This window comes from Ovis canadensis, chromosome 5 (assembly GCF_042477335.2).
Source record: "Ovis canadensis isolate MfBH-ARS-UI-01 breed Bighorn chromosome 5, ARS-UI_OviCan_v2, whole genome shotgun sequence".
In the NCBI taxonomy this organism is placed as follows: Eukaryota; Metazoa; Chordata; class Mammalia; order Artiodactyla; family Bovidae; genus Ovis; species Ovis canadensis.
The window spans coordinates 61,044,208-61,067,943 of NC_091249.1; the positions used below are offsets into that span (position 1 = coordinate 61,044,208).

At 39.2% G+C, this 23,736-nt stretch overlaps 1 protein-coding gene across 1 annotated transcript in view; it reads right to left on the reverse strand.

Moving 5' to 3' along the window:
• The window catches only part of SPOCK1 (SPARC (osteonectin), cwcv and kazal like domains proteoglycan 1), a 591,932-nt gene that overhangs the window by 3,582 nt on the left and 564,614 nt on the right, over nt 1-23,736 (reverse strand). The window contains exons 8-10 of the mRNA XM_069592146.1: nt 20,619-20,840; nt 12,536-12,598; nt 318-455 (exon numbers count right to left, since the gene is read on the reverse strand). Of these exons, the coding sequence (XP_069448247.1) occupies nt 318-455; nt 12,536-12,598; nt 20,619-20,840 (423 nt within the window). The remainder of the gene's footprint in view (nt 1-317; nt 456-12,535; nt 12,599-20,618; nt 20,841-23,736) is intronic.

Genomic DNA, 23,736 nt, shown 5'->3' on the forward strand with positions numbered 1-23,736 from the left:
GTAGGGACCACAAGCTTCAGTCTGTTAAAAGCTCCAGAATTCTGGGAGGTTTATCTTGAGAGTCACTCTTGGCCTGCAGCCAGTCCCTGACTGTCAAAAACTGCTATCCAGTTCAATAGTCACGGTGAGCTCCTGCCACTCAGAAAACTAGCTATGCATCATCTCATGTGATTCCAGGTTTACTGTATCTCCATTGTCAACTTGCTCACTGTAGACCACAGTGACTTCTTGAGATTCTTCTGCCCAGATCCTCATACAGTGAGTACCTACAAGTCTCTAGAGGTCACTGAGGGGCAGGTAGAGAAGGCCTTACTCACCACAGTTCACAGCACCCTGTTTCCTGGAGCCGGCTAGCTCATTGCCATATTTATCCACACACCAGCACTGCCCCGTGCTGCCATGGCACTGTGTGGCTTTGTAATAGCCCTCCTCATTACACCGAGGGATGAATGCTCCTAGGGGAACAAAAGGTACAGCTTGAATCAGAAAGTCGAAATTGCTCAGTTGCATCTGACTCTTTGTGACGCCATGGACTGTACAGTCCATGGAATTCTCTAGGCCAGAATACTGGAGTGGATAGCCTTTCCCTTCTCCAGGGGATCTTCCCAACCCAGGGATCAAACCCAGGTCTCCCACATTGCAGGCAGATTCTTTACCAGCTGAGCCACAAGGGAAGCCCAAGAATACTGGAGTGGGTAGCCTATCCCTTCTCCAGTGGATCTTCCTGACCCAGGAATCATACCCGGGTCTCCTGCATTACAGGCAGATTCTTTATGAACTGAGCTTGAATCAGAGAAGTGCACAGATAGAGTTAATGCCTTCTAAGACACACAACTTCTGTAGAAAAACATCTACTTCTGCTTTATTGATTATGCCAAACCCTTTAACTGTGTAGATCACATGGAAAATTCAAAAGATGGGAATACCAGACTATCATACCTGGCTCTTGAGAAATCTGTATGCAGGTCAAGAGGCAACAGTTAGAACTGGACATGGAACAGCAGACTGGTTCCAAATCAGGAAAGGAGTATGTCAAGGCTGTATATTGTCACCCTGCTTATTTAACTTATATGCAGAGTACATCATGAGAAATGCCAGGCTGCATGAAGCACAAGTTGGAATCAAGATTGTTGGGAGAAACATCAAGAACCTCAGAAATGCAGATGACACCACCCTTCTGGCAGAAAGAGGAGAGGAACTAAAGAGCCTCTTGATGAAAGTGAAAGAGGACAGTGAAAAAGCTGGCTTAAAACTCAACATTCAAAAAACAAAGATCATGGCATCAGGTCCCATCACTTCATGGCAAAAAGATACGGAAACAATGGAAACAGTGAGAGATTTTATTTTCTTGGGCTCCAAAACCACTGCAGATGGTAACTGCAGCCATGAAATTAAAAGATGCTTGCTCCTTGGAAGAAAAGCTATGACCAACCTAGACAGCATATTAAAAAGCAGAGACATTACTTTGCCGACAAAGGTCCATCTAGTCAAAGCTATGGTTTTTCCAGTAGTCATGTATGGACGTCAGTTGAACTATAAAGAAAGCTGAGCACCAAAGAATTGATGCTTTTGAACTGTGGTGTTGGAGAAGACTCTTGAGAGTCCCTTGGACTGCAAGGAGATCCAACCAGTCGAGCCTAAAGGAAATCAGTCCTGAATATTCACTAGAAGGACTGATGCTGAAGCTGAAACTGCAGTATTTTGGCCACGTGACTCACTGGAAAAGACCCTGATGATGGGAAAGATTGAAGACAGGAAAAGAAGGGGATGACAGAGGATGAGATGGTTGGATGGCATCACCGACTCGATGGACATGAGTTTGAGCAAGCTCCAGGAGTTGGTGATGGACAGGGAAGCCTGGCGTGCTGTAGTCCATGGGGTCTCAAAGAGTTGGACACGACTGAGTGACAACTGAAGACAGACAAGAGGGCTCACACATCAGACAGTATTTGCTATTGAGCCAGCAAGACAGAATGGCATGCTTCATTATAATCTAGTCAAGGTTTCAGGGGCCTAGGACTTACTCAAGGTTAGACAGGATTCCTTCTTTGATCATGAGTTCTACTTTTCCCTGTGGTCCTACTCTTACTTTTATTTCAGAATTTTCCCAAATTTTATTGAAATGTAATCAACATATAATTGGCATGATCTTCCCAGGTGGTGCTAATAGTAAAGAATCCGCCTGCCAATACAGAAGACACAAGAGACATGGGTTTGACCCCTGAATCAGGAAGATCCCCTGGAGGAGGAAATGGCAATCCACTCCAGTATTCTTGCCTGGGAAATTCCATGGACAGAAGAGCCTGGCAGGCTACAGTCCATGGGGCTACATGGATTTGGACACAACTGAGCAACTGAGCACACACACACATAATTGACATATAACACTGTAGAAGATTAAGGTGTACAGCATAATACTTTGACTTATATACTGTGAAATGATAACCATAATAATTTTTGGTTGCATCCAACATCTCATATAGAAAAAAAGTTTTTTTCCTTGTGAGAACTCTCAGGATTTACTCTCTTAACACTTTCATATCTACTATACTACAGTGTTAACTATAGTATAGTATATACTATATTGTGTTGTATATCTTCAATATTTATTTATTTCTGAACTGGAAGTTTGTACCTTTTGACCACCTTCATTCAATTCTCCCACTGTTGATACCCTGCCTGTGTTTACCACGAGTTTCATCTATTAATATTTCTTCATGAGTTTAAGATTAAACATACAAGTGACCATATGCACAGAGTTGGACACGACTGAAGCGACTTAGTAGCAGTGGCAGCAGCAGCAGACCATATGGTATTTTCTTTCTCTGACTTATTTCACTTAGGATAATGCCCTCAGCATCCATCTATGTTGTCGCAATTGGCAAGATTTCCTTTCTTTTTTATGGATGAATGATATACTGTTATACACATATACTCACACACACACACACCCATGCATACACTTCTTTATCCATTCATCCATCAAAGAACGCTTAGGTTGTTTTCATATCTTGGCCAATGTGAACATGAGTATGCAGATTTCTCTTTAGTATATTCATTTCCTTTGGATATATCCCCAGAAGTGAATTTCTGGACCATATGATGCTGCTGCTGCTAAGTCACTTCAGTCGTGTCCGACTCTGTGCGACCCCAGAGATGGCAGCCCACCAGGCTCCCCCATCCCTGGGTTTCTCCAGGCAAGAACACAGGAGTGGGTTGCCATTTCCTTCTCCAATGTATGAAAGTGAAAAGTGAAAGTGAAATCGCTCAGTTGTGTCTGACTCGTAGCGACCCCATGGACTGCAGCCCACCAGGCTCCTCTGTCCATGGGATTTTCCAGGCAAGAGTACTGGAGTGGGGTGCCATTGCCTTCTCTGCTGGATCATATAGTAGTTTTTTTTTTTAATTTGGTGGGGGGGAACCTCCATACTGTTTCATTCCATTGTGGCTGCACCAATTTATAATCCCAGCAACAGTGCACAACAGTACTCCTTTTCCCACATCCTTGCCAGCATTTGTTATTCCTGTTGTTCCTTTTTCAAGATCACCCTTCTCACAGGCAGAATCTGATATCTTACTGTGGTTTTGGTTTGCATTTCTCTGACGATTAGTGATGCTGAGCAACTTTTCCTGTCCCTGTTGACTATTGCAAATTGCATCATCTGCAAACAAAGAAAATTTTACATATCCCTTTCCACCTTGGATGACTTACTTCTTGCCTGATTGCTCTGTCTAGGACTTCCAGTATTACACTGAATAGGAGTGGTGATACCTTTGTCTTTTTTCTTGATCTTAGAGGAAAAGCTTTAAACCTTTCACCATTGAATAGGATGCTAGCTGTGGTTGTCATATGTGGTCTTTATTAAATTGGGGTACATTGCTTTAATACATAATTTATTGAGGTTTTTAATCATGAACAAATGTTCACTTTTGTCAAATGGATTGACTGCATCTATTGAGATGATCATATAATATTTTTCTTTCATTTTATTAATGTGATGCATCACTTGGCTGATTTGTATGTGTAGAACCATCATTACATCCCAGGGACAAATCCTACTTGATCATGGTGAATAATCCTTTTAATGTGATGCTTACTTTGGTTCACTAGTATTTTACTGAGAAATTTGTTTTTGTGCATCTGTATTCATCTGGGATATTGGCCTGTAGTTTCCTTGTAGAGTTTTTTCTGGCTTTAGTAACAAGGTAACTCTGGCTTCATAAAATGAGTTTGGGAGTGTTCCTCCCCTCTGAAATTTTTGGGAGGAGTTTGAGAATGATTGGTATTTTTCTTTAAATATCTGGTAAAATTCACCAGTGAAGCTATCTGCTCTTGGTCCATTCTTTCCTGAGAGACTTCATTACTGATTAAATCTACTCACTAGTCTGTTCAGATTTTCTGTTTCTTCCTGATTAAAGTTTTTTTTTTAATACTTGAGAGAATCATAGGATTTTTTAATCCTTTATATATTTCTAATGAGTGGCACAATAAAAAAAAACCTGTTTTCCTGGAATAAATACTACTTGGTCATGATATATTGGATTTAATTTGCTGATCCTTTTATATCTGTGTTACTTAGTGACAGAGGTATATAATTTTGTTCAATTTCTATATCAAAGCAACTCTTTTGTAAACTGATTCAGGTACTTTTCTTTTTCTATACTCCAGATGTTTTGTATAAAATGAGAATGATCTCCATAAAGTATTCAGCTGTAGAAATATGTTGAGCCTAGTGCCTATTTTAGGAGGTGACAGTAGTATTTTGATTTAAATTAATTTTTTTCTTAGTTTAGTTGAGTCTTTTCTTCATGAGCCAAATATGGTAATTCATAATTGTTATGAGTCAGTTTATAGCAATGGTTTTCAAAGTGTGGGCCCAGAAGCAGCTGCAGCATCAGTGGGAAATAGCTTAGAAAATTTTTGAGCTTACCCCAAACCTACTGAGTTAAGAACTTTGACCGTAGGGCCCAGAAAACTAATAAACTCTCCAAGTGTTTCTGATGCACAGTGAAGTTTCAGAACCACAAACTTATAGTATGCATCTATATCTGTGGTTACAAGGCTTCCCAGGTAGCTCAGTGGTAAAAGAATCTGCCTGCCAATGCAGGAATTGCAAGAGATGCAAGTTCAATCCCAGGGTCAGGAAGATCCCCTGGAAGAGGAAATGGCAACCTACTCCAGTATTCCTGCCTGGAGAATACCATGGACAGAGGAGCCCGGCAGGCTACAATCCATAGGATTGCAAAGAGTTGGACACAATTGAGCATGCATGTGTGCATATCAGAGGTTACATCCCATTTTTAAATTCATGAGAACATTTGAGACTTTCATGTTGTCTATTTGATTTGTTTTTGCTTTAGTCTTAACTGTATTGTGCTTACAGCTTATTTGAAATTTTAGGTTTCTTTTTCTCCAGAAATGCATTTGAAGCCATGACTGTTCCTCTAAGTTTCATTTTAGTTGCTTCTCTCTCTCTCTCTCTTTTTGGCACACAGTGCTTTTATTTTCACCCATGTCTAAATGTTTTGTATTTTTACTTTATTCAGTTTTGACTACTAAAAAAAATCTAGACATGTAAGATTGGATAATCTTTTTTTACTTCCACTTGTAGAGAATGAATATGATCTATGGTACTTTTTTGAGATATTTAGTTTCAGCTTTTTTTTTTTTCTGTGACTCTATTTCTGCTTTTTCTTTTTAATTGGAGGCTAGTTACTTTACAATATTGTGGTGGTTTTTGCCATACATTCACATGAATCAGCCATGGATGTACATGTGTTCTCCATCCTGACCCTCTTTCCCACCTCCCTCCCCATCCCATCCCTCAGGGTCATCCCAGTGCACCAGCCCTGAGCACCCTGTCTCATGTATCAAACCTGGACTGACGATCTATTTCACATATGATAATATACATGTTTCAATGCCATTCTCTCAAATCATCCTACCCTCACCTTCTCCCACAGAGTCCAAAAGTCTGTTCTTTACATCTGTGTCTCTTTGATGTCTCACATATAGGGTCATCGTTAACATCTTCCTAAATCCCATATATATGCATTAATATACTGTATTGGTGTTTTTCTTTCTGACTTACTTCACTCTGTATAATAGGCTCCAGTTTCATCCATCACATTAGAACTGATTCAAATGCATTCTTAACAGCTGAGTAATATTACATTGTGTATATGTACCATAGCTTTCTTATCCATTCATCTGCTGATGGACATCTAGGTTGCTTCCATGTCCTGGAAGACATGTGTAAACAGTGCTGCGATGGACATTGGGGTACACGTGTCTCTTTCAATTCTGGTTTCCTCAGTGTGTTTGCCCAGCAGTGGGATTGCTGGGTCATATGGCAATTCTATTTCTAGTTTTTTAAGGAATCTCCACACTGTTCTCCATAATGGCTGTACTAGTTTGCATTCCCGCCAACAGTGTAAGAGGGTTCCCTTTTCTCCACACCCTCTTCAGCATTTATTGTTCATAGACTTTTTGATAGGAGCCATTCTAACTGTCATGAAATGGTACCTCATTGTGGTTTTGATTTGCCTTTTTCTGATAATGAGTGATGTTGAGCATCTTTTCATGTGTTTGTTAGCCATCTGTATGTCTCCTTTGGAGAAATGTCTGTTTAGTTCTTTGGCCCATTTTTTGGTTGGGTCACTTATTTTTCTGGAATTGAGCTGCAGGAGTTGCTTGTATATTTTTGAGATTAATTCTTTGTCAGTTGCTTCATTTGCTATTATTTTCTCCCATTCTGAATATTATCTTTTCACCTTGCTTATAGTTTCCTTTGTTGTGCAAAAGCTTTTAATTTTAATTGGGTCTCTTTTGTTTATTTTTGCTTTTATTTCCAATATTCTAGGAGGTTGGGGCATAGAGTATCCTGCTGTGATTTATTTCGGAAAGTGGTTTGCCTATGTTCTCCTCTAGGAGTTTTATAGTCTCTGGTCTTCCATTTAGATCTTTAATCCATTTTGAGTTTATTTTTGTGTATGGTGTTAGAAAGTGTTCTAGTTTCATTCTTTTAAAGTGGTTGACCAGTTGTCCCAGCATTACTTGTTAAAGAGATTGTCTTCTCCATTGTATATTCCTGCCTCCTTTGTCAAAGATAAGGTGTCCATAGGTGCATGGATTTATCTCTGGGCTTTCTATTTGGTTCCATTGATCTATGTTTCTGTCTTTGTGCCAGTACCATACTGTCTTGATGACTGTTGCTTTATAGTATAGTCTGAAGTCAGATAGGTTGATTCCTCCAGTTCCATTCTTCTTTCTCAAGATTGCTTTGGCTGTTCGAGGTTTTTGTATTTCCATACAAATTGTGAAATTATTTGTTCTAGTTCTCTGAAAAATACCATTTGTAGCTTGATAAGGATTGCATTGAATCTATAGATTGCTTTGGGTAGTATACTCATTTTCACTATATTGATTCTTCTGAGCCATGAACATGGTACATTTCCCCAACTATTTGTGTCATCTTTGATTTCTTTCATTAGTGTTTTATAGTTTTCTATATATCCATGACAAATGTGTGTTTAAAAAGACTCTCTATTCTGTGCTCATGTACAAGAATACATATATTAAAATGCTAATGAATTATATTTTTTATTTCTTCTTTTGTCTCCTTGAACTATAATTTTTCAAGAAGAGGTATATTCAAGTCTCTAAGTAGGTTAGGTATGACAGTTCCTGCAGTTCTGTTATTTTTGTGTGTTTGTTTCCTTTTAAAAAAATTTTATATTGGACTACAGTGGATTAACAATATTGTGTTAGTTTCAGGTGTATAGTAAGTAAGGTGATTCAGTTATACATATATCTGGATTCCCTGGTGGCTCAGACAATAAAGAGTCTGCCTGCAATGCAGGAGAAATGGGTTCGATCCCCAGGTCAAGAAGATTCCCCCGGAGAAGGAAATGGCAACCCACTCCAGTAGTCTTGCCTGGAAAATCCCATGGATGGGGAGTCTGGCAGGCTACAGTCCAGAGGGTCATGAAGAGTCAGACATAACTTGAGTGACTTCACTTTCACTTATTCTTTTTGAAGTTATTTTCCTATTTATTACAGAATATTGAATAGTGTTCCCTGTGCTAACAAACACTATTTTAAATGTAGTAGTGTGTCTATGTCAACCCTATAATTTTCTTTCTTTGTCTGATCTTGTCTGGTTTTTGTATTAGGGTGATGGTGGCCTCGTGGATAGAGTTTGGGAGTGTTCCTTCCTTTGCATTTTTTTGGAAGAGTTTCAGAAGATAGGTGTCAGCTCTTTTCAAAATATCTGAGAGAATTCGCCTGTGAAGCCATTTGATGCTGGACTTTCGTTTGTCAGGAGTTTTTAAATCACAGTTTCAATTTCAGTGCTTATGATTAGTCTGTTCATATTTTCTATTTCTTCCTGGTTCAGTCTTGGAAGGTTGCATCTTTCTGAGAATTCACCCATTTCTTCTTGATTGTCCATTTTATTGGCACATAGTTGCTTGTAGCTGTCTATTATGATCTTTTGTATTTCTGTGGTGTCCATTGTAACTTCTCCTTTTATATTTCTAAATTCATTGATTTGAGTCCTCTCCCTTTTTTTCATGATGAGGCTGGCTAAAAGTTTATCAATTTTGTTTATCTTTTCAAAGAATCAGCTTTTAGTTTCATTGATCTTTTCTACTGTTTTCTCTATTTGATTTATTTCAGCTCTGATCTTTATGATTTCTTTCTGTCTACTAACTTTTTGAGTTTTGTTTGTACTTCTTTCTCTAGTTGCTTCAGGAATAAGGTTAGATTGTTTATTTGGGGTTTTTCTTGTTTTCTGAGGTAAGATTGAATTGCTATAAACTTTCCTCTTAAAACTTTTTTTTTTTTTTTTGCTGTGTCTCATAGGTTTTGGATGGTGATGTTTTCGTTGTGATTTGTCTCTAGATTTTTTTTTATTTCTTCATAGGTTTTGGATGGTGATGTTTTCATTGTGATTTGTCTCTAGATATTTTTTTATTTCTTCTTTGATTTCTTCAGTTATCCATTGGTTGTTTAGTAGCATATTGTTTAGCTGCCATATATTTGCATTTTTACAGTGTTTTTATTGTAGTTGATTTCTAATCTCACAGCATTGTGGTCAGAAAAGGTGCTTGATATGATTTCAGTTTTCTTAAATTTACCAAGGCTTGCTTTGTGGCCCAACATGTGATTACTCCTGGAGAATGCTCCATGTGCATTTGAAAAGAATGTGTATTCTGCTGCTTTTAGATGGAATGTTCTATAAATAAAGTCCATCTGGTCTAATGTATCATCCAAGGTCTGTGTTTCCTTATTGGTTTTGTGTCTGGATCATCTGTTAAAGTCCCTTACTTTTACTGTGTCACTATCAATTTCTCCTTTTATGGCTATTAATATTTTCCTTATATATTGCAGTGCTCCTATGTTGGTTGCATATATAGTTACAATTGTTATAATGTTACATTTTGTTTTAAAATTATAGATATACCTGTTGAGGTATAGTAATAGTATAGTAAAAGAAACATTTCAGCAAGATAATATTACATAATTCTCTTAAGAACTAAAAACAAAGTAGGCAGCTTTTAATAGTATCTGTCTCACAATAAATGAGTTTGGCCCGTTCACATTTATTGTGATTATAGATATGCTTGTTTTTATATCTACCACTGTACTTTGTATTCCCTATCTTCCCTCTTTGCCTCTTTTTGTAGAAATGATCAAATTTTCTTTTTTCCATGGTTTTCATATATTTAAAAACTATATATTCTTTCCCCAATATTTTTATTGTTACCTTAAAATACACAGAAGTATATTTTACCTAATAAGCTCTAAAGTTAATCTATGTTTTATTTCTGAATAAATAAAAAGCTTAACATATTTTTTCACTGACCCCAACAGTCTGAAATGATGATTCTACCTTGTTATCAAAATATTTTGATTGGTCTTATTTATTTAGATATAGCAGCATGCCTTATGAGATAAAATGTGGAAAAGAAGTAATTCCTTCTGGGATTATTTGTCTTTTGCATATTAAAACCTTTAGTGATATTTTAGTAAGTCTTGGGTTAGTAAGCTTACTGAATCTGTGGTTTGAGAATATCTCTGTCATCACACTTGGATGATCACTGTGATAAATTTAATATTTCCAGTTCAAAGTGATTTTCTCCTCTTAAATCACTGATACCAATCTGATTCTCACTCAATTGTAGGTAATATTTAGTTATGACAGGTTTTTTTTTTTTCATTCTTAGGATGTGTTTGATGATTGTATGCTCATCTACAATCCTCAGTGTTATCTAAGTAGTAACATTATATGTCAGTCATCTGAGGATGGAGGTCTCTGCTTACCACTCTAGATTTCTACTGCCTAATTTTGTGATTTTTTTTTTTTTAGAATGACTGTTTTTAAATTTACCCTTTATTTCTCAGACTAGACCTGGAAAGAAGGGTAGTAAGGCAGGCAGTAACCTCAGATCCAGCTACTACTCAAACAAACTACTCAATTCTAGCAACTACTCAAACAAACATTGATCACTATTCCAAGATGACTAGGCGCCCAAAGATCAAATGATATCACAGAAAGGACATTTCCCCCAGTGAAAAGTAATTCTGCTGGTGCCACAAAGAAGTAGTGCTCATATTCTAACTTAGATGTTCAGTCAGTGCACAGAACTCCTGGTCTGCAGGGAAAAGGAGGAAGGGGAAAAAAGAAGATGCTTTCAATAAACAAAAAGCAGGGAAGATTTTGCCAACAAATAGAAAGCTGAGGAAATGCTGATCCTTATCCTTGAGCTGCAGTTGGAAAACAAGAGCACTTAATAGAGCAAAGAAAAATGCATACCAAGTTGAGACCCCAGGATGGTTAGAAGCAGGTGCTGTTCTATATCTATAATGTAATAAAATTATCATTTTTCCTAAGTAGGCAGTAATTATACCTGATTATAATTTGTTATTGCTTGTTTTTGCTCAGAATGTGAATGCCCCTGAATACACATTTATTATATTAGATTTCCCCATGCAAAAAAATAATTTGTAGGCAGATAAATGGTATTTTTATGAGTCAGCTAGAATAATATCCCTTATGTGGAGAGGTGTGATAAAGTGTGTTTCAAAACTAGGTGGGATTCACAGTAGGAAAGAGGTAAGCCTTTTATTCCTATGAATTGGAGAAAATAATATTATCTCAGACCACATTACTTTACAAATATATCATTATTAATGAAGCAGTAAGAAGATATCCATATATCCAAAATAAATTAATTTTTAAAAACAGCACTATTAGTTCTCTTAAGCACATCACTAAAACCCAAAATAACCTCCCATGTGGAAGCATCAGATTATTAAACACAAGTCCTTGCCCTGGAGGAAAGCCCCAGGGAAGACAGATCCAGAAAGATGTTTTTATGTCTTTCAATATCAGGGAAGAACCAACACTCATGTCCAGATCACAAAACTCGAGTTCTTGGTAGTTGAAAAGGGTGTTATCAGAAATGGAAAGTCTGAGGCAAGCCAGTGAAGTAAGTAATTTTTATAAGTAGAAGGAAGAAATAAGATCCACTTTGAGGTGACCCAAAAATCAGATGAAGAGAAAGGCCCAAGTTCTCAAACCATCTCCATTTGACAATCTGCAACAACCTTGCCCATTTCCTTCAAGAAAATAAAGAGATAACTTCTTGAAATGGCAGGCTGTTTAGGAGATACACCTGCTCCTGAATGCTTAACGAGAATAATCCTGAATTATTGTGTTGTGGCTGTCAGTTCTCTTTTTAAAAAGCAAGGAAAGCAACGCAGGCTCTTTTTGGGCAAACAAATGAGGTGTCTGTGATTATTTCAGCAATACTGGTCTGAGTACCACAACTACACTTGAGTGCTGCAGAAAGGAGGGTATGGGACAAAAGGGAACCTTCAACAGCCAGCCACAGATGTGCATGCCAGGGAAATACACACACACACACATCCCACTAGCTTCCACCTCAATGTTTGGATAAAAGAGGAGAAATGTAGAGACAGGGTCCAGGGATTACGCAGATGAAACAGAAATGTGTCGAAGTGCACTCAAGTCCTCAGACCCTGTCTGGTAAATTTAGAAGGGAATCAGTTCATCTTCCTCCTTGAATGGACAACTTGATCTGGGGAATATAGGAAATTCTATAATTTATAGATTTTATCATTTTAACTTGGAACACTTGAGAGCCACATTTAATGGATATACTTGAAAGAAAAAAAAAATCCAAGATCAGGGAGGAGTTAGCAGTAAAGACAGTGCTCAATTTCAGCTCTGGTGACCTGCCCACTGGTCCTGGGCTTACCTTTGATCTCTCTTTCAACTGATGGAGCATGTAGCATTTCTCAGCCAGCTCTCTGATCCTCAAGAGTATGCCCTGTGGCCTGTGGCATATTACCAGCTTCCTAGAAGAACCTTGTCTTGGGTAAAATGAGGCATTTCTTTCACAAAGCACTGGTCCCTAATTGAATAACCGTTGCTGTGCTAGATATTACATGAGACACGGATGGTTTAATTAGTTGTTTAAATGAGTAGCAAGGAATGGTACTCACCCAACAGGCTTTTCCCCTTGCTCAACTTCTGGATCCTGTTCATTTCATTCTGGCAAGGGAGACCTAAAAAATAATTTATGAAAGTCAGTTTCCAGATGGTAAGGGATATAATGTCTAATGATTGGCTTCACTCTTGACGTGAAATGTAGACAATGACACACCTGGGAGTGGAATTACTCCATCTGCTGTTACTATGCAGCAAAACAAATTCAGGCCATTAGTGTTACTAATTTAAAAAAAAAAAAAACATCGTATACCACTAGGTACTTAAAATAGTATTTGGGGCTATTTGCATGTATATGAATCTTTTTTCTCACCACCAGTTTAAGCAGATATCAACTGTCTAGTAGGGCGGTTTCATTATTTACTTCCTCATATTTACCACCTCAGGTGGTATGGTGGTAAAGAATATGTGTGCCAGTACAGGACACACAAGAGACCACTCAGGTTCATTCCCTGGGTCAAGAAGATCCTCTGGAGTAGGAAATGGCAACCCACTCCAGTATGCTCGCCTAGAATATTCCATGGACAGAGGAGCCTGGCTGGCTATAGTCCATGGGGTTGCAAAGAACTGGACACGACTGAGCGACTGAGCATATAAGAAAAAGTCTCCTGTCAGCCAAGATTATATGAGCTGAGAACCAGGATGAAAGGTTATTAGTGGGTACATGTACTGAATCCACAGACTGGGACAAAAACTTAATCTACCCCATGTCTTGCTGCAGGATAGAAATACGATTACAATGGCTACTTCTGACTTCGTGACTCACTATCCCAGGAAAGTCAAACATAGGTCTCTAAGGACAACTCTGAAGGTACAGAAGAGATGTAGAGAAGCAGTGAGTATAGAAGAATAAGACCTTAACTCTGGATTCTGCCACCTCCTAGCTAAGTATTAATACTTTGGACCAGTCTCTTTATTGTGCTCAGCCTCCAAGTTTCTTCATTTAAAAAACAAATGCCATTACAAACAAACTCAAGTGCAGGGCTGATAGAGTGGGAGCCACATGGCTAAGGAGGGCATATGGAAGTGCGTGGTACCCTTTTGACTTCCACTCCAAGCAAAAAGAAGGGGGATCTCACTAATCTTAAATTTTACCATGACCTGCCATTGCTATGGCCCTGGGAGGCTCTGCTATTTGCTTACAGTCTTCCTACAGACACCACAACATTCTGATTCTCAGGGCACTTACATACCTCTGGTTAGAGCAGTCACCTCATTCTAGCGGCCTGATATTACACCCCCAGGTGATCATTAGACCTGAGACGTTGCTTCTCACTCAGCCCCCACCTGGATTCTGGGGCTAAAACCACATGATTTTCTATGAACTCAAGCCCAAAGCTATCATTACGGTTAATGATGAACCACTACAAGCATTCCTATTGAAGTAAAAATCATGGCTATTATTAACATCGATTTGGAACGACCAGCTGATGTGATTAGAAAAGAGAAATAAATGAGGTATAAAAATTGAAAAGAGAAAAAATTATCACTCTTTCCAGATAATATGACTGCAAGCCTAAAAAATTCAAGGAAGCCAACCAGAATAAGTATCATCAATAAAATGAGAAAAATGGATTTTATTTGCACTGGCAACAATAATAAACACAAGGGAAGTATATCTGTGAGAACAAAACTTAGAGCTCCACTGGTTAACAGACAAACAGTATTCTAGGATAAAAGGAGTCAATATTATATAGCTCTCAACTCTAATTTTGTCTGATTCTAAAGAAATACCAGTAAGATTTTTAACGGAATAAACATTATAAAATTCAAAGAGTTCAAACTTACAGAACATATAACAATAAACATAAAAACAAGAATATTCAGGAAAATTCCGATAAAAAGATTAATGGTAGGAGGCTGTGGTTGTCATCGTTGTTCAGTCACTAAGTCCAACTCTTTGCGATCCCATGGATGGCAATTCACCAGGCTTCCCTGTCCTTCACTATCTCCCTGCGTTTGCACATTCATATCCATTGAGTCATTGATGCTATCTAAGTATGTCATCTGCTGCCCCCTTCTCCTTTTGCCATCAATCTTTCCCAGCATCAGGATCTTTTCTAATGAGTCAGCTCTTTGTACCAGGTGGCCAAAGTATTAGAGCTTTAGCTTCAACATCAGTCCTTCTAATGAATATTCAATGTTGATTTCCTTTAGGATTGACTGGTTTGATCTCCTTGCTTTCCAAGGGACTCTCAAGAGCTTTCTGAAGCACCACAATTTGAAAGCATAAATTCTTCGGCGCTCAGACTTCTTTTCTAATGGCAAAAATCAAAGAGGAACTAAAGCGCTTCTTGATGAGGGTGAAAGAGGAATGTGAAAAAACTGGCTTGAAACTCAACATTCAAAAAACTAAGATCATGGCATCCACTCCCATAACTTCTTGGAAAATAGATGGGGAAAATGTAGAAACAGTGACAAATTTTATTTTCTTGGGCTCCAAAATCCCTGCAGATGGTGACTCCAGGCATGAAATTAAAAGATGTTTGCTCCTAGGGAAAAAAGCTATGACAAACCTAGACAGCATATTAAAAAGCAGAGCTATCACTTTGCTGACCAAGCTGTAAGTCAAAGTTATGTTTTTTTTCAGTAGATATGTATGGATGTGAGAGTTGAACCATAAAGAAGGCCAAAAAATTGATGCTTTAGAATTATGGTACTGGAAAAGACTCTTGAGAGTCCCTTGAACAACAAGGAGGTCAAACTAGTCAATCCCTAAGGAAATCAACCTTGAATATTCAGTAGAAGGACTGATGCTGAAGATGAAGCTGCAATACTTGGGCCACCTGATGTAAAGGACTGACTCACTGGAAAAGGTCCTGAAGCTGGGAAAGATTGAGGGCAGGAGGAGAAGGGGGCAACAGAGGATGAGATGGTTGGATGGCCTCATCAACTCAATGGACATGAGTTTGAGCAAACTCTGGGAGATGGTGAAGGACAAGGAGGCCTAGCATGCTGCAGTTCATGGCGTTGCAAATAGTTGGACATAGTGACTGGAAAACAACAGGCTTCTAAATGGTCCAAATATCACATCTGTATATGACCACTAGAAAAGCTATTATAGCTTGGACTACACGGACCTTGGTTGAAAAAGTGATGTCTTTGCTTTTTAGTATGCTATCTAGGTTTGCCATAGCTTTTCTTCCAAGGAGCAAGCATCTTTTAATTTCATGACCATAGTCATTGTCCACAGTAATTTTGGAGCCCAAGAAAATAAAATCTGTTATTGCTTCTACTTTTCCACTTCTGTTTGCCATGATGTGATGAGAGTGGATGCCATGATCTTAGTTTTTTGAATGTTGAGTTTCAAGCCAACTTTTTCATTGTCTTCTTTCACCCTCACCAATAGTTCCTCTACATTTTCTGCCATTAGAATGGTATCATCTGCATATCTAAGGTGGTTGATGTTTCTCCTGGCAATCTTGATTCCAGCTTGTGATTCATCCACTCTGGCATTTCTCATGATGTATGCTGCATATAAGTTACATAAGCAGAGTGACAATATATAGCCCTGTTGTACTCCTTTCCCAATTTTGAACCAGTCCATTGTTCCATGTCTGGTTCTAACTGTTGCTTCCTGACCAAGATACAGGTTTCTCAGGAAACAGGTAAGGTAGTCTGGTACTCCTATCTCTTGAAGAATTTTCCACAGTTTGTTGTGATCCACACAGTATAAGGCTTTAGCACAGTCAGTGAAGCAGTAAACGTCGCTCAGTCATGCCTGACTCTTTGCAACCCCATGAACTATATAGTCCATGGAATTCTCTAGGCCAGAATAATGGAGTGGGTAGCCTTTCCCTTCTCCAGGGGATCTTCCCAACCCAGGGACTGAACCCATGTCTCCCACATAGCAGGCAGATTCTTTACCAGCTGAGCCACAAGGGAAGCACGAAGTAGTGAAGCAGAAGTAGATGTTTTTCTGGAACTCACTTGCTTTCTCCATGATCCAATGGATGTTGGCAGTTTGATTTCTGGTTCCTCTGCCTTTTCAAAACCCAGCTTGTACATTTGGAAGTTCTCAGTTTACATACTGTTGAAGCCTACCTTAAAGGATTTTGAGCATAACCTTGCTAGCATGTGAAATGAGTGCAATTATATGGTAGATTGATCATTCTTTGGCAATGCCTTTCTTTGGGATTGGAATGCAAACTGACCATTTCTAGTCCTGTGGCCACTGCTGAGTTTTCCAAATTTGCTGACATGCTGTGTGTAGCACTTTAACAGCATCAACTTTTGTATTTTAAATCAGTCAGCTGGAATTCCATCACTGCCACTAGCTTTACTGGCAGCAATGCTTCCTAAGACTGACTTGACTTCACACTCCAGGATATCCAGCATTAGGTGAGTGATCACATGATCATGGTTATCTGGTTCATTAAGACCTTTTTGTCAAGTTCTTCTGTGTATTCTTGTCATTGCTTCTTAATCTCTTCTGCTTCTGTTAGGTCCTTACCATTTCTGTCCTTTTTGATTCCCATCCTTGCATGAAATGTTCCCTTGATATCTCCAATTTTCTTAAAGAGATCTCTAGTCTTTCTGATGATATTGCTTTCCTCTATTTCTTTGCATTGTTCATTTAAGAAAGCCTTCTTCTCTCTCCTTGCTGTTCTTTGGAACTCTACGTGCAGTTGGGTATATCTTTCCCTTTCTCCCATGACTTCTGCTTCTCTTCTTTCCTCAACTGTCTGTAAAGTCTCCTGGACAACCACGTTGACATCTTACATTTCTTTTTCTTGGACATGATTTTGGTCACTGCCTCCTGTACAATGGTACAAACCTGTCCATAGTTCTTCAGGTACTCTGTCTACCAGATAAAATCTGTTGAATCCATTCATCACCTCCATTATATAATCGTAAGGGATTTGATTTAGATCATACCTAAATGGCCTAGTAGTTTTCCCTACCTTCTTCAATTTAAGCCTGAATTTTTCAATAAGAAGCTGATGATCTGAGCCACAGTCAGCTCCAAGTCTTGTTTTTGCTGACTGTATAGAGCTTCTCCATCTTCAGCTGCAAAGAACATAATCAATCTGATTTCACTATTGACCATCTGGTAATATCCATGTGTAAAGTTGTCTCCTATGTTGTTGGGAAAAGGTGTTTTCTATGACCAGTGCATTCTCTTGACAACACTCTGTTAGCCTTTGCCCTGCTTAATTTTGTACTCCAAGATCCAACTTGCCTGTTCTTCTGGGTATCTGCTGACTTCCTGCTTTGGCATTGCAATCCCCAATGATGAAAAGGACATCTTTTGTGTTAGTTGTAGAAGATGTTGTAGATCTTCATAGAACTGGTCAACAACTTCAGCTTCTTAGGTATCAGTGGGTTGGGCATCCAATTCCAGTTCAGTCGCTCAGTCGTGTCCAACTCTTTGTGACCCCATTAACCACAGCACGCCAGGCTACCCTGTCCATCACCAACTCCTGGAGTCCACCCAAACCCATGTCCATTGAGCTGGTGATGCAATCCAACCATCTCATCCTCTGTTGTCCCCTTCTCCCCCTTCCCTCAATCTTTCCCAGCTTCAGGGTCTTTTCCAATGAGTCAGCTCTTCACATTAGGTGGCCAAAGTATTGGAGTTTCAGCTTCCAACATCAATCCTTCCAATGAACACCCAGGACTTATCTCCTCTAGGATGGACTGGTTGGATCTTCTTGCAGTCCAAGGGACTCTCAAGAATCCTCTCCAACACCACAGTTCAAAAGCATCAATTCTTCGTGGCTCAGCTTTCTTTATAGTCCAACTCTCACATCCATACATGACCACTGGAAAAACCATAGCCTTGACTAGATGGACGTTTATTGACAAAGTAATGTCTCTACTTTTTAATATGCTGTCTAGGTTGGTCATAACTTTCCTTCCAAGGAATAAGCGTCTTTTAATTTCATGGCTGCAATCACCATCTGCAGTGATTTTGGAGCCCAGCAAAATAAAGTCAGCCACTGTTTCCCCATCTATTTGCCATGAAGTGACGAGACCAGATGCCATGATCTTAGTTTTCTGTATGTTGAGCTTTAAGCTAAGTTTCTCACTCCCCTTTTTCACTTTCATCAAGAGGCTTTTTAGTTCCTCTTCACTTTCTGCCATAAGGGTGGTGTCGTCTGCATATCTGAGGTTATTGATATTTCTCCCAGCAATCTTGATTCCAGCTTGTGCTTCTTCCAGCCCAGCGTTCCTCATGATGTACTCTGCATATAAGTTAAATAAGCAGGGTGACAATATACAGCCTTGACGTACTCCTTTTCCTATTTGGAACCAGTCTGTTGTTCCAGCTCCAGTTCTATCTGTTGCTTCCTAATCTGCACACAGGTTTCTCAAGAGGCAGATCAGGTGGTCTGGTATTCCCATCTCTTTCAGAATTTTCCACAGTTTATTGTGATCCACACAGTCAAAGGCTTTGGCATAGTCAATAAAGCAGAAATAGATGTTTTTCTGAAACTCTCTTGCTTTTTCAATGATCCAGCAGATGATGGCAATTTGATCTCTGCATATTGCTGAAGCCTGGCCTGGAGAATTTTGAGCATAGTTTTGGGTTTTTGTGATGTTCAATGGTTTGCCTTGGAACAGGATCAAGATCATTGTGTCTTTGAAATTGCATCGAAGTACTGCATTTTGAACTCTTGTGGACTATGAAGACTGCTCCATTTCTTCTAAGGGATTCTTGCCCATAACAGTAGATACAGTGGTCATCTTAATTAAATTTGCCCACTCCTTTCCATTTTAGTTTACTGATTCCTAAAATGTCAATGTTCAGTCTCTCCTGCTTGGCCACCTCCAATTTACCTTGATTCATGGGCCTAACATTCCAGTTTCCTATGAAATATTATTTTTTACAGCATCAGACTTTACTTTTACCACCAGACACACCCACACTCAGCATTTGTTTCTTCTTTGGCCCAGCTGCTTCATTCTTTCTGGAGCTGTTAGTAATTTCCCTCTGGTCTTCTGCAGTAGCATATCAAACACCTTCTGACCTGGGAGGCTCATATCTTTTTGCCTTTTCATACTATCCATGGCATTCCCTAGGCAAGAATACTGGAATGGATTGCCATTTCCTCCTGGAATGGATCGTGTTTTGTCAAAACTCTTCACTATGACCCAGCCATCGTGGGTGGCCCTACATGGCATGGCTCATGGCTTCATTGAGTGATGCAAGTCCCTTTGCCATGATAAGGCATGATCCATGAAGGGGGGCAGAGAACAGACCACTAAATAATAAAACATGTCAATTAATAGGGCAGAGCACCCAGAAATAGACATACATAGAACATACAGGAGTTGTATAAATGATAGAGGAAGCATTTCAAATTAGTATGGGAAAGATGGGCTAGTCAATAAGTGACAAGTGGGCAAGTAGTGAGCTGTCTCCAAGGATAGGGACCCTGCTTGACTATACACACAAAAAACTAAAATGATAAGATATTTCCATTAAAAAAAAAAAACCACAGAAGGACTAAAGAAAACAAAAGGAAATTGTTTTACTATCTCACAGTGCGAAATGCCTATGTAAGCTTAACATAAGCTGCATAGGTTCTAAGAATCCCTAAAATATAGACAGAAAAATTTGACTATCTTAAAACTTAAAATTTCTTCTTGGGAAAAATACACAAAGTCATAATTGGGGGAAAAATAAACTATTTGCAATACATATGACTAGAACAATTCTAATATTTTTGTATAGAGAGAGTCTCTATTAAAAACAAACACACAAGAACCTAATCTGTAAAAAATAAAGATATTAAGAATCTTACACTGACCTTGGAAATTATGTAACAGGTTTCTACACCCACTTTACAGATGGAAAAGCTAAGGCACAAATGGTAAAAGATTTTCCTAAAAGGAGGACTGGAATAACACATTCCTTGATTATGTTCTTGGGTTTTCTCTACCATGCTGAAAGTGGAGATCAATTAAGAGAAATGAGCCTTTTAGCATGCCATCTGATGGAGGAATGTGTTATTCTCCAGCTGTGTTTTTCTGCCTCCTGCTCCTGTCTGTCTCCCCAGTGCATGATAGATGGGCCTTCCCTACCCAGCATGGCGGTCTTGGCCACTGGGCCCCACTTCCCTCCTGCCTTACCTCCAGGCTTCTGGAAGCAGTAGCACCACTCATTGTTAGAGAGCTTGCCATCCTTGAAGGAGTCACAGGAATTGAAGAGAGGCTTGATACAGGGCTCGTACTTATCCAGGTAGATGGCGTTGATCTCTGAGTGGTCAAGCAGGAGGTCATAGTTCATATCCAACTTGTTGAACATCCAGCCCAGGGAGTCCTTGCAGATGGGCAGGATACTGGTGTCAAACCCTGTGATGGAAAGGACATGTCTCAGCCTGCTCTCTCCTGCCCTGCTGGCTTCCAGCTTTCTGTCCCAAAGGGTGCCCCAGGGCCCACCCCCTCCCCAGGTATATTCTCAGCAGCCTTCTACCAGAATATGTGGTGGTGGTTGGTTTTTAAATGAAACAATTTAAAATGCACTAAAATGGAAGTCAGCATTTGAGGAAAATGTGTTCTAACGGGAACAAATCCCCAGTGCTAATTTATCTGTTATATAAATAGGAGTTTTCATGTATATAGAGAGTATAGATTCTATCTATACAAAGATATTAGAAATTCATAAATAGGAATTTATGAGACTTGCTTAAAATAAAGGATACCTGAAAAGAAGAGTAAAACATGGTGAGTAAGAGGACTAATGGATAATATTGCAAACTATGCTTTTATATTGAGGAAAAATTATTTGAAAAACCAAAAGAACCTATTGTAAAAAGGATGGCAGTGAAATGAAACTAGGTGGCACAATCCAGAAGCAGTGATTATATCTCAAAGGACTGTTCAATCCCAAAGTCTGAACATTAATGGGAAAACAAGCCAGATACCTGCCTCTGTTCTCCATTTTTTTTTTCCTGCAATCCCCTCAAGAGATAAATGATATGGAATCCAAATTGACTCAGACAGTCATTTCTTTCTTATTTCCCAGGGATGGGGAGGAGTGGTAGTTTTCTTAAAGAATTGTTTCTACAATGGAAACTATATGTACTCAAATAATGACGCTTGGCTTAACACTGGGGATATTAAGTCTACTGCAGACAAGCCCCAGAAAAGATGTGCCCCACATCTAAAACTCATCTTTCTTTCAGAATCAAAACCACCAGGCCATTTCAAATTATTCCATAATCTGGATTTCTAAGACTGGTTTTATTTTCCTGAGAAAATTATGAAAATAGTTCACTTTTGTGTTACTTAAGGCACTCTTCTAAGCATTTTATAGTTGATTATCTCACTGAATCCTTCTAACAGCTTATGAAATGATGCTTTATCCTCTCTGAAGATTTTTTTTTTAAGCTCAAGGTTTAAGTTACCTATTCAAGGTCATACAGCTGTGGGGCTGAGATTCAAGCCCAGGTGGCCCAACCTTGAGTCTATATTCTTGGTCCCTCCTCTTCTAGGGCTGCCTCTGCCTTGCATGACATGGGATCCTCCTACCCTAAGGACATCCAGTAGGTTTGGGTGCTAAGCTGAGGGATGAGCAATGCAAGGGGTGACAGAGTAACTGTCAGTGAGGCTTCTGATGGCATTGATTGTCCCTCTGGGGTTCTTACCTAGCCTGTCATTGGATTCTATGTGTCTCAGCAGGAACCCCCTGCTTAGCCAGCACGATATAGGACAGAACAAAGCAGGCCCACCCTTTAAAGCAGTGTCTTTACAAAAGAGTCTTCACTGTCCAGAGGTCAGTAAACTGTTACAGCTCCTCCTCTGAGCTCTCATGGAAGCCTATGCTTCCCTCCCATTTTCAGTACCTGTAAATTAGACTCTTAGCTACTTGACAGCAAAGACTATCTTGTTTCCTTCATAGACTCAGCCTGTAGAGGCACACAGGAAGTGCCCAATGGAATTTGTTGAGAGATGTTGTCTAGCTGTTGCAAAGTTTAGCCCCTTCCAATATAAAAATCCTTCCATTTTTAAATTTATTCTTTTTGATATCTTAAAACACATCTTAGAAAAATACCCCTTCTCAAGAAGAGATACTATGGAACATAATCTGGCCTCTTCTTTGACTGAAGGTCATGACTGGACAATCTCTGTTGATGATGTCCTCAGGGGCAACTGAATAAAGGAAGATAATTTACTCTGACACTAAATGGCTACACACTTTTGTATAGAATAATTTATGTGATATTCATCCATGTTAGAAGATATTACCATTTTAATACATAGGAAAGGGAAATTTTATTTTTTAGTGTTCCCAGAACTCTGAGAACTTCTTTACAAATGTTTGTCACCAAATTTTCTTCTTGAAAAACATGAATCATGGTAAAAAAAAAAGTACATCTATGCTAAGTTCAGTTGTGGGGGTTTTGTTTTTTGTTTTTGAGCTATACATTATATAATTTAGAATCACTCACTCTTTGGTTGTAATAAAATGTAAGCAAGTTGATCTTTAAACTTTTTTGGCATCTTGAAATTGAAAACAGACTAATGTTATCTAGACCTCAAGGAACAATCAGAAGAAACTAACTCCTGACATCATTAGACCTGGCCATTTTGCATATATATGTTCAAAGGATGTGTGTCCATGATATATCAAACATCATGCTGGTACTTGTTTAAATTTCTTCACAGTCCAGTGTATAGTAGTGCACAGTCCAGTGTACATCCAATGTATGTCCACTGTACATAATGTACAATCCAGTGTACTGTATACAGTGGTGTACAGTCCAGTGTACAGTAGTGTACATCCAGCACACATCTAGGGCACATCTGGTGCATAGCTGGCACACAGTTGGCCATATCTGGACACAACTGGCATACAGCCCAAATGCACATCTGGCACACAGCTGGATACAGCTGGCACACAGCTGGACATATCTGGAACACATCTGGAACATAGCTGGACACATCTGGCACACAGCTGGAATACAGCTGGAACACATCTGAACACATCTGGAATACAACTGGAACACATCTGGAATACAGCTGGAACATAGCTGGACACATCTAGTACACATCTGGACTACAGCTGGAACACATCTGGACTACAGCTGGAACACATCTGGACTACAGCTGGAACACATCTGGACTACAGCTGGAACACAGCTGGACACATCTAGCACACATCTGGACTACAGCTGGAACACATCTGGACTACAGCTGGAACACATCTGGACTACAGCTGGAACACATCTGGAATACAGCTGGAACA